Source organism: Dipteris shenzhenensis, chromosome 5 (genome assembly GCF_047967505.1).
Source record: "Dipteris shenzhenensis isolate YYH24624 ecotype China chromosome 5, Dip_SZ_1.0, whole genome shotgun sequence".
NCBI lineage: Eukaryota > Viridiplantae > Streptophyta > Polypodiopsida > Gleicheniales > Dipteridaceae > Dipteris > Dipteris shenzhenensis.
The window spans coordinates 34,957,829-34,970,445 of record NC_141600.1 but is presented as its reverse complement, the minus strand read 5'-3'; the positions used below and the strand labels follow the sequence as shown (position 1 = coordinate 34,970,445).

Below are 12,617 nucleotides of genomic sequence, written 5' to 3'. Positions count from 1 at the left end.
ATTATGATTGATCATGATACGTGGCTACCATAGTACCATGATCTTATTCATGATAGCCTTTGAGACACTTTAGGCGATGCAAGAGATTCCCAATTAGCAACACGATCTAGTCTTTTACTCAAAAGCATCCAACAAGTTGCATAGTCAATAGATCTTGATGCTACCATTCACTCTTTTCCTTTTTGACTTGGCATTATGGATAGACTATCAAAGTATTCTTGTAGTCGGTTTCCATATTCAAGCCAGCTCCAAAACTTTGGTATTTATTGTTTTGTCTCTTTTTATAACTATTCAAGAGGTTAGATACAGTGTGTGTTGGTTTGCTCTTACATCCTCAAGCACTCTTCTATGCTCAGTCATCTACCTTCCAAAGTTATCCTATATAGGTCAATGTAATTAGCTTGATATAATAAATAAGTTTTTTCCATCTCAAAAAAAAACTCAATGCTTTATTGGTCTTTGTTTGTAGGTAGACTTCCTACTTGCCAAACTAGCTTATTATATAATCGAAATTGCTAGCCAATGATAGAGATAAAAATTTGGAGTAATACCAAATTGATGGAAGACTAGTGTAGGAGATGAAATTTATATGTCTAAAGTGTGTTTTCTAATGTGAAATCATGCGTGGATTCCTAGCTGCATTGATATTCTTTGTTGCTCCAACAATTACTTAGTTTCAGCTTGCACTAAAGTGTAGGTTTGTAGATTGTATTGGGTAACAATGCAAGACAACAAGGGAAGATGCAATGATGTAATAGATTAGGATAGCATTATAATTAACTAAGGCTACAAAGAAAGGAGAGTAGCCGGTACAAAACAAGTGCAAGAGGGGAGGGTAGTGTCTAGGAATTGATGAAGTGCAAAAGTGGAGAATCATAATTGATCCTTTGAAATTCTTTAATGATAGGATGCCTTGCATGGGTACAAAACCCTTCGGTGTGAACTTTTCAATGCCATCCTTCAACATCCTCAAATGCAAGTACTTTGTGACCCATCATCAAAAGAAATAGACAAGGTTCAAGAATGCCTCATAGAGAATGTTCTTAGCACATTGGCCCTTATCAAGCAAGCAACTTCTAAAGAAAAATACTTTGAAGAAAGTATATTGTCTATGCTAATGAGCTCTAATTAAACGCGTTCTTGTATCCAAGGTCTCAAGAGACTTTCAAGCTCATAGGTGTAGCTTGTTCTAAGCAAGATTGAAATTGCATGCGCAAGTTAATGATGGTAATGGACTATTCTCATTGGCTACATGTTGAAGGCAACACTACACTAGCCTAATCATCAATTTGAAAAAATACCTCGTACACTCATTTTGGGAGACCGGGACACATTTTTACCCCAATAAGAAGGATGTTTACTGAAAAAGAGTTGGAAGAAATAGTGATATCTAGCATCCAGTGCACCTAATTGATGAGCCTCAAGTAATATAGTAAACTACATCATCATTAGCACTTGCAATGCTAGTTACCATTATCATATGCTAGTTAGCACTTGCAATGTTATGGCCACTGTCATATTCTAATTAATATTTGTGACGCTTGATAGCACTTGCAATACTAATTACTCCTCGTATATGCTAGTTAGCAATGTCATATGCTAATTAGAAACTTACTACTACTACTAATTACTACTCGTATATGCTAGTTAGCAATGTCATATGCTAATTAGAAACTTACTACTACTAATTACTACTCGTATATGCTAGTTAGCAATGTCATATGCTAATTAGAAACTTACTACTTACCACTATTATATGGTAGTGAACGCTTGTAATTCTTGATAGCACGTGCAGTGCTAGCTACCACTGTAATATGCTAGTTACCACTTGCCAGCTACCAATATCCTATGTTGGTTATCACTATCATATGCCAATTACCACTATCATATGCTCGTTACCACGATCATATGCTACTTACTACTATCATATGCGGTTACCACTATCATATGCTAGTCAGTACATGCAATGCTGGCTACCACTGTCACACTCAAGTTTGCACACTCCAATGCTAGTAAAGACATGCATTGTTGGTTACACTGTCATACGCTAGCTAGCAGAGTTGCCACTATCATATGCTATTCAGCACGTGCAATGCTTGTTAGCACATACAATGCTAGCTCCTAATATCACACTCAAGTTAGCACCTGCAATGTTGGTTACCATTGTTCGATGCTAGTTAGCACCACCTGTGACGCTAGTAACCATTGTCATTGCTAGTTAGCACCTCTAATGCTTCTTGCCCCACTGACATATGCTAGGTGCCACTCTCATTTGCTTCTTTCCTTCTTCTTTGAGTCCTCTCCCTTAGATGATACATTATCCTTGTTAGCATCTTCCATTACCAAGTCTCCTAGAGTCTGTCTTCTTGTTGGCTATGTTGGCATCTCTATCTTCATCACCTTGGGCTTTCTCCCTATTTTCTTTCAATTCTCTGTTATGTTTGCCTTTTCCCTCAAGTTTTCTTGATAGAAACAATGACACTCTACTTCTTTGCACTGCCCATATCTTCCACATATCTAATTTACCTACATCCCTTTATACTTTTTACTGTAGTCTTGTAGGTTTCTATCTTCAAAAGATATGCTTGATATTGGCTTGCAGCTAAGTGCCTATAACCAAAGTTCTAGAAAGTCCATGCCCTTTGTCATGCTTGCCCCTCATTCATTAATGATCTTGGTTGTCAAAGTCCCAATCCTGGCACATGAAAAGAAATCCCCAATCTAACCATAAAGAAAATTGCTTGTGTTTGTGTTAGCCATACATGAAATTGTAAATATTTCCTAACACTCTTTTGCCACATCTAATGGAACAAGATCAAGATTAAAGAGGATTACAAAGAAGATTGTTGTCTCCAAAGTGTAAGGGAAGATATTTGCGATTTCATCATCGAAAAATGCAATGCAAGTGATTATCCATTAAGCCTAGGTTGAGTGTTTCGTCTCATGTGCTGAAAGTATACTAATTAAGGATTTGAAGGCCACAATGATATTATAACTTCCATTACTAAAGAGTATATTTTTCATGTGCTAAAGTCCTCTTCAATGGAAATAAAAAGTCCCAATCCTTTTAGCTTGTACAATAGAACCAATAACCCTCTTATCCATCACACATCATCGTAGACTTCTTTATCGAAGGCCACAATGATATAACTTCCATTACTAAAGAGTATATTTTTCATGTGCTAAAGTCCTATTCAATGGAAATATAAAGTCCCAATCCTTTTACAATAGAACCAATAACCCTCTTATGCATCACACATCATCGTAGACTTCTTTATCCACTTGCCAATCTCTAAATGCTAGCATGCACGTGTCTTAGGGCTTAACATAGGATTTTCAAAACTATCCTTTGGGGCTCACGTGAGGAGGTGACCAACCCTAATCCAACACGCCTTTGTGTAAAGGGAGAGCTGACCCCCTTCCCCCTTAATGAACCAGCCAACTGGCCTTTTATTGAACAACTGCTTAGCTGTGCTGACTAGGCGAATTCTGTTGGTTGCCTGACCAAGGTTTTGGGGGGTCCATGAAACCCCCAATTCCCCCAGACAATTGCTGGGCTGTAACCCAGCCTTTTGACGAGGATGCCTCCCTTTATGACAGCCCTTTCACCCCTGCATGAAGCCCATGAATAGCCCCGAGGATGGACATGCTCCATAGCAATCCTTTTGTGGACTGCATGGCCCTGATCAGGGGCTGTAAACATCCAAGAAAGGTCTCTGTTCTGTAATCACAGCCTGTGGATGCACCTACATGACCTGTGGATGCAGGCAGCCATGGTGCTGCCCTCGTTACTTGTCTTTGTGCCAGCGCAACTGCCCACATGGCATCTTCTGAGGCAATGGGAAAGAAAGGACTGCCACCAGATCTAGCCATGTGGCAGTCATTTCGTTCCCATTGCCTAAGCAGGTGTCAACCCCCCATGCACTGCTCATTTCAGGGCTCACAAGTGGGGAGTTGACACACGAGAGAGAGAGAGAGAGAGACACGAGAGAGGGAGATTATAGGACCTATGCAACTTGCATCATTCTCTATAAAATCATCGGACTGTACACTGTGACATATATACTCTAGACTACATGTACAGATATACACACATTTTATTTTGTAAAAGACAGTATCTCATTAAGGAAAAAAAGAATGTCACATTCATAGCTGCTCCAGTAAGGAGCATCTACTACTCAAAAACTAAAAACATAGAAAGGACACTTTGAACATATAAACACACACACATGCTATTTGCATTTATATCCATATCTTTTGTTTAATTCAAACTTTTTTTTTTCCTGAGCATTTCTAATTGTTACGTATATATGGTATTGTGTTTATATCTATATCTATTATTTATGAGTTACTATTTTTTTTGGGCCAACCATTCTAGCCGTTTCTAATTTTCCCAGACAAAGCATTTCTAGAAACTTCTTCACTGCATTTCTAGGGTTTCTCCTAAAGTACACAAGATAATTAAGAATAAATACAACGTGGAGAACAACAAAATCGCATTTAGTTACGATGGGCTTGCAACACCCAAAGATAAAGACACCAACAATAGTGCTGATTACCTCCATCCCATGGTTGCCTTCGTTCAACGTACGGAATCTTCCATACGTTCCGTTCTGTTCCGTACGATCCGTACATTATGTTCGTTTTTTTTTTTCCTCTCCCCCCCCCCCCGGTTTGTTTTGTTTGTTTGTTTTTATTTTTGTTTTTTTCATTCGTTTGTTTTGGATGACTGGTTGTGTTATTGGTGGTGGTTCTGCCAAACTGATTTTGGGCCTCCCAAATGGCAAGGTTCCATATAAACCCCCTCTCTCCTCACTATGATCTCACACTAAGCATCTACCTCCGACTCTGAGTCTCGACTCTCCCTTCTCCATCTCCAACAAGTGACGAGGCTAAAGCTGCATCAAGCATCTTCATCTCTCTCCCTCTATCTCCATCAAGCACCTATATTACATGTTTTGTACAAGTTTTAAAGCTTGTACAAGTACCTACTCCAAAACTCTAAAATCTGTCTTTTTTTTTGGGTATCGAATGTACCATCGGACGTACGCCTAAGATTTTTTAGTTCGTTTAGTACTGTACTAATATCGAACGGTATGCATCGAACGTGATCGTACGTGTCAACCATGCTCCATCCCATCTCATGACATAGAAAGCCAACTTCTTGCCTTGTAAGCACGTATTATTGGAAGTGACATAGCATGATGCGAGTACGACAAAGCAAAAAGTGCCATAACAAATGACTTCTGAAGTCCATCAAACTTGTACAAAATTTGCACACGTATTCTCTTAGGAGCATAAGGACGGTTATGTTTGGTCCTTCACAAGTGTTAAACAGCATGTTGATAAATCTGGCATCTGATGGCTGTGAAAACTTGCCAAGAATAGAATGGATAGATTTTTCACCGGACAATTGAGCTTCTTCATCCATCCATTGGCACATGTTCCGATTAAGGACAGAGAGTGTTCGTAGTGATGCTTATGTACCAGTCAGCAACTCTTTCATAACCTCAGCTAGCTGAGCAGTCCAACTCCGTTGTCACTTGGGTTTTGTTTCAAAAGGACAAAAGCCAATTTTGAATTATCTTGTGAAGATATGTCACCCTCTGAGAGATGGCATCAACACGGAGTGGTGTCATGGCGGACTCTATGTAAACTGTGTGTAGCTCTAATGTGGATGGTAGCTTTGCAGTTTTTATAAATACTAGTTCACTTTAGCTGTGCCTCCTTTTACTGCAGTAAACCCAGCCTTTTCAAAAGTACTTGCCATGTCAGGAACTAGGGCACTGCGAGTAGTGATTGCAACTCCTTCATAGGTCCAGATATCTAAATTGGCAGTGCCCTTAAGGCCTAATGCAAACCACCCCATACCTGCAACTGCAATGTCAACAGAACTCTTGTCCCAGCTGTCTCCAGTAATGCTGACAGGAGTTCGGACCCATGGCCCCAACTCATCCAATCGCTCCTTGTTAAAAGGGGGCTGTAAACACAAAGGTATATGGAAATTGGCCATAAATCTAATCAGCTGGTGTCAAATCGCTTACCATGATAAGATTTTAAATGGAAGCCAAAAGAAGTCAAAGCAGCCTACCTGCAATTTATCGCCCACATGCTTTTCATATATATCGTCTGCTTTCATTGTCTTGCCTAGATGGCAAGGTATTAAGGGTGATGCCCAAACTGTAACATAAATGCTGCCAGCTGACATATCGTTCACATCAAGCCTTGCTAGCCCCCCTACATGAATCGTATCATTGGCCTGCCAGCACAAAAGAATTAAAAGTCAATTCTTCCAAAAACGGTTGTGGCACCAAAAGTTGGAGATGTATACCATTTGATATTCTCAAACCATAGCATCCACTGAGAGCTAACCCAAGGAGTCAAACAACATATTCATACATTTCATGGGTGCAGGATTTAGAAGTGCAAAACCATCAAGAGCATGTGGCATCCAGACACACTTACCAACACACATATACAGGGGAATTGTGCCATGATTCAGATAGGAAAAAAAGAAACGTGCAGCTTTGAATCCCATGAATAAGCTTCGTACTTAGCAGAACTATCTACATGGTATTCCCACCGACTCATCAGGACTAAAAGGTGGGCATAGACAATGGGTGTAGTAGACTACACAAAAAAATGTTACCCAATGCCCACCTTTCCATGTATCCTCAGACTCGTGTTCACTGATTGATATGGTCTTTGCTGTGTCTAGTTTGTACAGAGATTAAGGTCAACTCAGTCAGGATAAAGACCAGTAGTTATCTATTTTAAAACAAATAAGTTTGTAATTTCATGCAAGCTAACCTGCCTGTAAGTAGATATCTAGATGAGTCCAGGAACATGCCCAAACTCATCCTCTTAAAACAGAACACAGTGTCCAATCTCAAGCTCATGATAGTCACTCGTAAGGTTGAAACCTCGAACTCCGTCACACATCGCAGGGACTAGCTATTATGACATCCCCACTGACATCATCAGCGCCTGTAATTATAGACCATTCAACTGAATCTTTAATCAAACAAAGAGACGATTAGAAAATATGGTTTATGGGGTCATTTAAGGACCCAAAGCCCCCCTTCCTCTTGCAACTTCCTCTTCTCTCCATACTCCCCACATGCTTCTGGGTTCTTGTCCAATGTTGCAGCCACTGTTGGAATAAACTATCTGACCATGTACTTCTAGCTTAAGTCCTAGCTTCTAGTAGCATGTCAGAACATGCAGTGGAGAATAATTAAGTTGCCCACCAGACCACACTTGGAAATATAGATCCTACTGTGAGATAGTGCAGCATACATGTAAGCATGAACCACCACGCTTCTGATCTGGAATAGACAGCATGCTATGGCAACCAATAAATTCACGAGAGGACTTAATGTATCACAAAATAGTGCACTCACAAACCACACTACGTGGACAGCAGGTGCTGTCCACTCGTGCTTGAACTGAGGCCACGAGTGTTGCCCTAATCTACTGTCCACTCCCTCTGCTGTGAGGTCTTTCGAGGCTATGGCAGCAGGCCAAAACTGTCTGACAGTTCCGTTTCTGCCTCCGTGTGTTCCATTCACTGGATGAGCCCTACGCACAAGCTAAGGTCTCCTCTAGATGCTTTAGTCACAACCTGCTTCTGCCTTTGATCTCCTTTCTCTTGTGCCTGGATGCACATGTAAAGGCTGGATCTGCTAGCTGCTGTGCATCCTCCTGCTGCCACCTTCGCTGTCTCTTCTCGTGCTATTACAGAACTCCTAGAGCCCTACTGCTGCACCCTGCGAGTAACCTTTTGAATAACCATGCCCCCCACAATAGGGACTTTATATAGGGGCTGATCTGCCCATGAAACAGGCCGACTGGCAATCTGAATGCCGACTGTTCTGCAGACTGGCCGTCCCAGTCTGTGAACAGGCCGACCAGGCCACACCCCCTGGGGCCTATCTGCCTGCCTTCAATTCTGCCGACTGCCTGGGCCGTATACCCACCCAACACCAGGCCTACTCTGCATTGTCTGCCCCTTGACAATGCTCATGTGTGGCCCAGCACCATGTCAGTCCTCCGTGGGACAGGTCTGCCCTAAACAGTGGACCTTCACTGATTGCGAGAAGGATGTTGGTATCCTGCCCATGAGGCAGCCTCTGTACACCCCACATGGCAGCCTCTCTCTTCTCCATCTTCCCCCCCACTCCCCCGTGCTCTCCTCATTTGAGAGCTTACCAACGGGATTTGACACTTGTTCTCTGACAGCCACAGTATTGAGATTTTGAGCTCAATGCTCTCTCACACCCTCCTCTCCTCTCCCTACTCTCAGTCTGCTCCAGGGTTCTTGCCAGATTTTCCAGTCATTGACTTGTGGACTGAGTCCTCCCATGGTGCCCAAAGAGGTGCTGCAAGGCACTTTCCTCAGTGTGTATACCTAGATGAATCCAGGAACATTCCCAAACTCATCCTCTAAAGACACAGCAGTTTCAATCTCATGATAGTCACTCATAAGGTTGAAAACCATAAACTCCATCACGCATAGCAGGGACCAGCTACTATGACATCCCCACTGGCATCATCAGCGCCCAACAGTGGGTGTAGACCATAGTATAAAGATATGCTGTCACACATACAAATCCACATGCTCACGCATACTTGAGCATCCATTACAAAGTCTTCATACTGAGTTTCTGTCGGCACTCCGAATGTGAAGGGCAGACTCAGCCATGACAAAGGCTAGCTCTCAAGGAGAAGGCTAATCAAAAAGTAGTCCAAAATCTCTTTATTCAAGCTACAACTTCTTGTGGAGTCTAAACGATTTCATTTTAGTCTCTCCCAAACGAGCATCTAAATCTAGCTGATAGGGCAACGCACCATTTAAGATAGAAAGAATCATCACAATACCAGCAGGCCGCGCTTGTGAAGTCTAAACGATTTTATTTTAGTCTCTCCCAAACAAGCATCTAAATCTAGCTGATAGGGCAACGCACCATTTAAGATAGAAAGAATCATCAGAATACCAGCAGGCCGCAACATGGACGAAAACTTCACCACGTGAGATTTGCATGTCCGCTAATACGGTGGAAGCATATTCCTAGATGAATCTAGGATCATTCCCAAACTCATCCTCTAAAAACTCACCATAGTGCAGTTTCCATCTCATGATAGTCACTCATAAGGTTGAAAACCATGAGCTCCATCACGCATAGCAGGGACTAGCTATATGACATTCCCACTGACGTCATCAACGCCCAACAGTGGGTGTAGACCATAGTATAAAGATATGCTCTCACACATACAAATCCACACACCCATACATAGTTGAGCATCCAATTTATACAAAGTCTTCATATTGAGTTTCTGTCGGCACTCCAGAGGTGAAGGGCAGACTCAGCCATGACGAAGGCTAGCACTAAAGGAGAAGGCTAATTAAAAAGTAGTCCAAAATCTCTTCATTCAAGCTACAACTGCTTGTGAAGTCTATACGATTTCATTTTAGTCTCTCCCAAACTTTCCTCAGTGTGTGGCCAATTTCTTCGCAGCTTACTTTGCAAACTATTGTTCTCAAGGGACATTTGTGCCTACTCATTTCAACTTCCATTTTTCACAAGTGAATTGATTGTTTCAGTGCTGGTCGATACCCTGCTTCATGATCCTGATCGACTACAATTGGAGGAGTTTTTAGCCCTTCTAGAACAGAAGATGAAGGCACAGCAATCCCATGGAAGTAGCTGGTGAGAGGCACGAGCCTGTGACAGTTAATCAGCAGTTCAGCAAAGAGAATGCCCAGCATTCAGGACAAGGGAGAAGACAATGAGCCCAAGAGCTTAAACTCCTATAATGCAGAAACGACTACCACATTAGTACATGCAAAATTTAGGAGTTTGGCTGCCTCAGCTTATATTCTCAAGACATTCTCAAGACAAGTTCGGACTTTCTTCACAGGTCAAGACAACTTCAAGAGGAGCACAAACCACAAAAGTTTAGCAAACTCTGTCAGCTATGCCTTCATGAGTGATGTTTTGGAGATTCATGAGCCAATGCTTTTAAGAAAAGGGGGGGCGGGAGGACCATTTGAATGTTGCTCTCCAACCAGAACGTTATAAATTGAATGCCATCATACCAACCTTGATTCTCCAAGTGCGTGGTCTGAGCTCCTTGCGAATCTGCGCCCTTTTCTGTTCTTCCCTAGTTAGCTTTAGAGTGATTTGATGAGGATGCAAGAGGCCAGGCGTATCGAAAAGCTTTGCCTTGGAAGGGAGAATGCCATCCAATCTCACTATTCCTAGAGTAGTGCCTGGAACAGGAGCTTCTGTCAACTGGGTGACTTTGGTTCCCTCCTCAACTTTGGACAGTGCATTTATAAGAGACGACTTGCCAGCGTTTTGTGCCCCTACCACCCACACCTGTCCCCTTGGTCCAGCAAGATCTTTGATGCCCAGTAAAACAGCTCTAACTCCCCAGCTTTTTATACAACTCACGAGGAATAGACCGCTCAGTCGAGGTGCTCCTCCTTCCTTCGCCCTTCTTCTGATCCAATGGTCAAGCCGAACAGGTGATATCTGCTTTGGCAACAGATCAATTTTATTCACTACAAGTACTAAGCGAGGAACATTTCCGGACCTCTTCTCCTTCCAAGCTCTGCCCTCTTGTTCATCGAGCTGTGACAGCAAAGACGCTACTCTTCGAGGGAAGGAGCCATCGAAATCTGCGGCGTCAACAACCATCACAACAATCGTTCGTGCTGCATGGGTCTTCATCAGACGCGCGCCCACGGTCCGCTCAAAGTCAAAGTCCGGCAAAAGATTCTCCGTTGTCTCGTCCTTGACTTTGCCATAGTTTCTCAGCTCATGACATCGAGCGCACACTAACAACTTCTCGGCCTCCTTCTCTTTACCTTTGCCCTTCTCCCTGTCTAATCTCCCCGCCTTGACATCCACCCTGTGTCCGCCAATTTGATTCCAACCACCATCACCACGACCGTATTCTGGTCCCGCGGGTCGGAAGCCATCCAAACTCTTTTTCCACTCTTTATCTTCTTTGCCTAAGCTGTCTAAGCCATCTAAGCTAACCTTCCCATTCCCATCCTCGTCGTCTTTGTCCCCTAATGACACCCACTTCCATTCTCCTCCGACTTTTTCATTCTTCTCGTCATTTTCATCGTCATCCTCTTCGTCCTCCTCACTTTCGCACTCTTCGTCGTCTTCATCCAAGTCCAGGTTCCCGACCAACAACTCCGCTATGGAGTCCTCTTGCTCAACACCGTCGACCAAGCGGCGGGGTCGCTGAAAAAATCCGGGCGAGTCGGGGTGCTTCTCCTGCATGAAGACGCCACAACCGGGGCAAACCAACTGGGGCTTACGGGAGGAAGAGGAGGGAGGAGGAGGAGAAGCCGGGGTCTTGGTGGACTGAGAAGGCAAGGCAGAGCGGGATAGAGGCAAATGAGGAGAAGAGGTGGTGGAGAAGAGGCAAGAAAGGGAGGAAGGACGAGGATCGAAGGGAAGGAAGGGAGGGGAGAGGGGCTGAGGGAGGGGGAAGAAAGAGGGGGAGGGGCAGGAGGAGGAGGAGGAGGAGGAGGAGAGGGAGGTCGCCATAGCCATAGCCATAGCCGGGTGACAACAAGGTTGGTGCAGCAAGCGAGAAGACACACCCAGGGCTCTCATCTATCATGGCTCCAGCTCCTCTTTACAAGTGAGGGCTCCTACTAGTAGTGAGGAGTGGAAAGCCCCCGCCCCCACGCCTCCTCGGTGTGTCTCTCTCCCTGCCCGCCGTCTTGCTTTCGAGCCCCACGCGTACCTCAGTATTCTATCAGGTGGTGCAGCGGATCACGAGTACTCGTCGGTAGCCGAGCGGCCTTGCTCTTGGAATGCTCACCACGAGGCTAAAACATCCAGGTGTGTATTTATCGGTTCTCAGTTCAAGCCCTAGGGGCAACGCAAGATTCTATCGTCATCACCCCTGTATGGGGAGCACTATTCGCACTTTCAATTTCAGTACAATGCAAAGAGAGAACGAATGCTACCTATCGAATGCTAGTGGATCTAGTTATCGGAAGTTGTGCAATTACTCGCACATGAAGTAATGGAACATGGAGGGGGAAGAAAGAAGGGAAAAGGGGAGGTGGAGACTCGATCTTCTTGCGTGACAAGGGGATGGTGTATGAAGTGAGGCCTCATCTATCGTGGTTGCTGCTGCTGTGCCACTCGTAGGGAGAGAGGAGTTTGAGGACTAGTAGTAGAAGGGGAAGGCCTAGAGGATGTGTCCCCATCTCAGAAAATGTTTTTGCACCATCTCAAAAAATGCTTTTGCATAGGTCCATACAATGGCCATTTGAGCACCAGCGGGAGGGTGAGTGGCGAGGCCTGGTTATTCAAGCCACACGCTCAAGAAGGGCTCACACAAGTCGTTGTACGAAGAGTTAGAGAAGGACAAGACCGAGACAAGGGACCTAGGCGATTGGTTGGCATCTGGAGTATGGTGCTGAAGTGCAAAGTGGATGGCCAAATAGTGAATGAGTGTTGGTCATGAAAGTACTCCATGCAATCATTTAGGCCACATGCTTCTTTTTTTTTTTTTTTCCAAAGAAAGGAACCTTCTATTAATGCTTGAAAGACTTCATACAAAGGCCACATGACTTAGGA

The 12,617-nt window shown here is 43.7% G+C and overlaps 1 protein-coding gene across 1 annotated transcript; it reads right to left on the bottom strand.

The window, feature by feature from the left end:
* Nucleotides 1–5,342: 5,342 nt before the first annotated feature.
* LOC147901941 (GTP-binding protein BRASSINAZOLE INSENSITIVE PALE GREEN 2, chloroplastic-like) lies at nt 5,343–11,668 on the bottom strand. Its single transcript, XM_087375012.1, has 3 exons — nt 10,104–11,668; nt 6,092–6,259; nt 5,343–5,980 (listed from the first exon to the last, which is right to left on the bottom strand). The coding sequence occupies exons 1-3, from the start codon at nt 11,637–11,639 to the stop codon at nt 5,705–5,707; spliced, it is 1,980 nt and encodes a 659-aa protein (XP_087231138.1). The 5' UTR covers nt 11,640–11,668; the 3' UTR covers nt 5,343–5,704.
* Between the last annotated feature and the right edge of the window lie 949 nt (nt 11,669–12,617).

Excerpts from the sequence above, each read along its gene's own strand:
- LOC147901941 (XM_087375012.1), bottom strand. The coding sequence starts at position 11,639 with ATGAGAGCCCTGGGTGTGTCTTCTCGCTTGCTGCACCAACCTTGTTGT. Across the intron at positions 6,260-10,103 it reads CACGCACTTGGAGAATCAAG|GCCAATGATACGATTCATGT; the intron begins GTTGGTATGATG and ends TTGTGCTGGCAG. Across the intron at positions 5,981-6,091 it reads ATGTGGGCGATAAATTGCAG|CCCCCTTTTAACAAGGAGCG; the intron begins GTAGGCTGCTTT and ends TTGTGTTTACAG.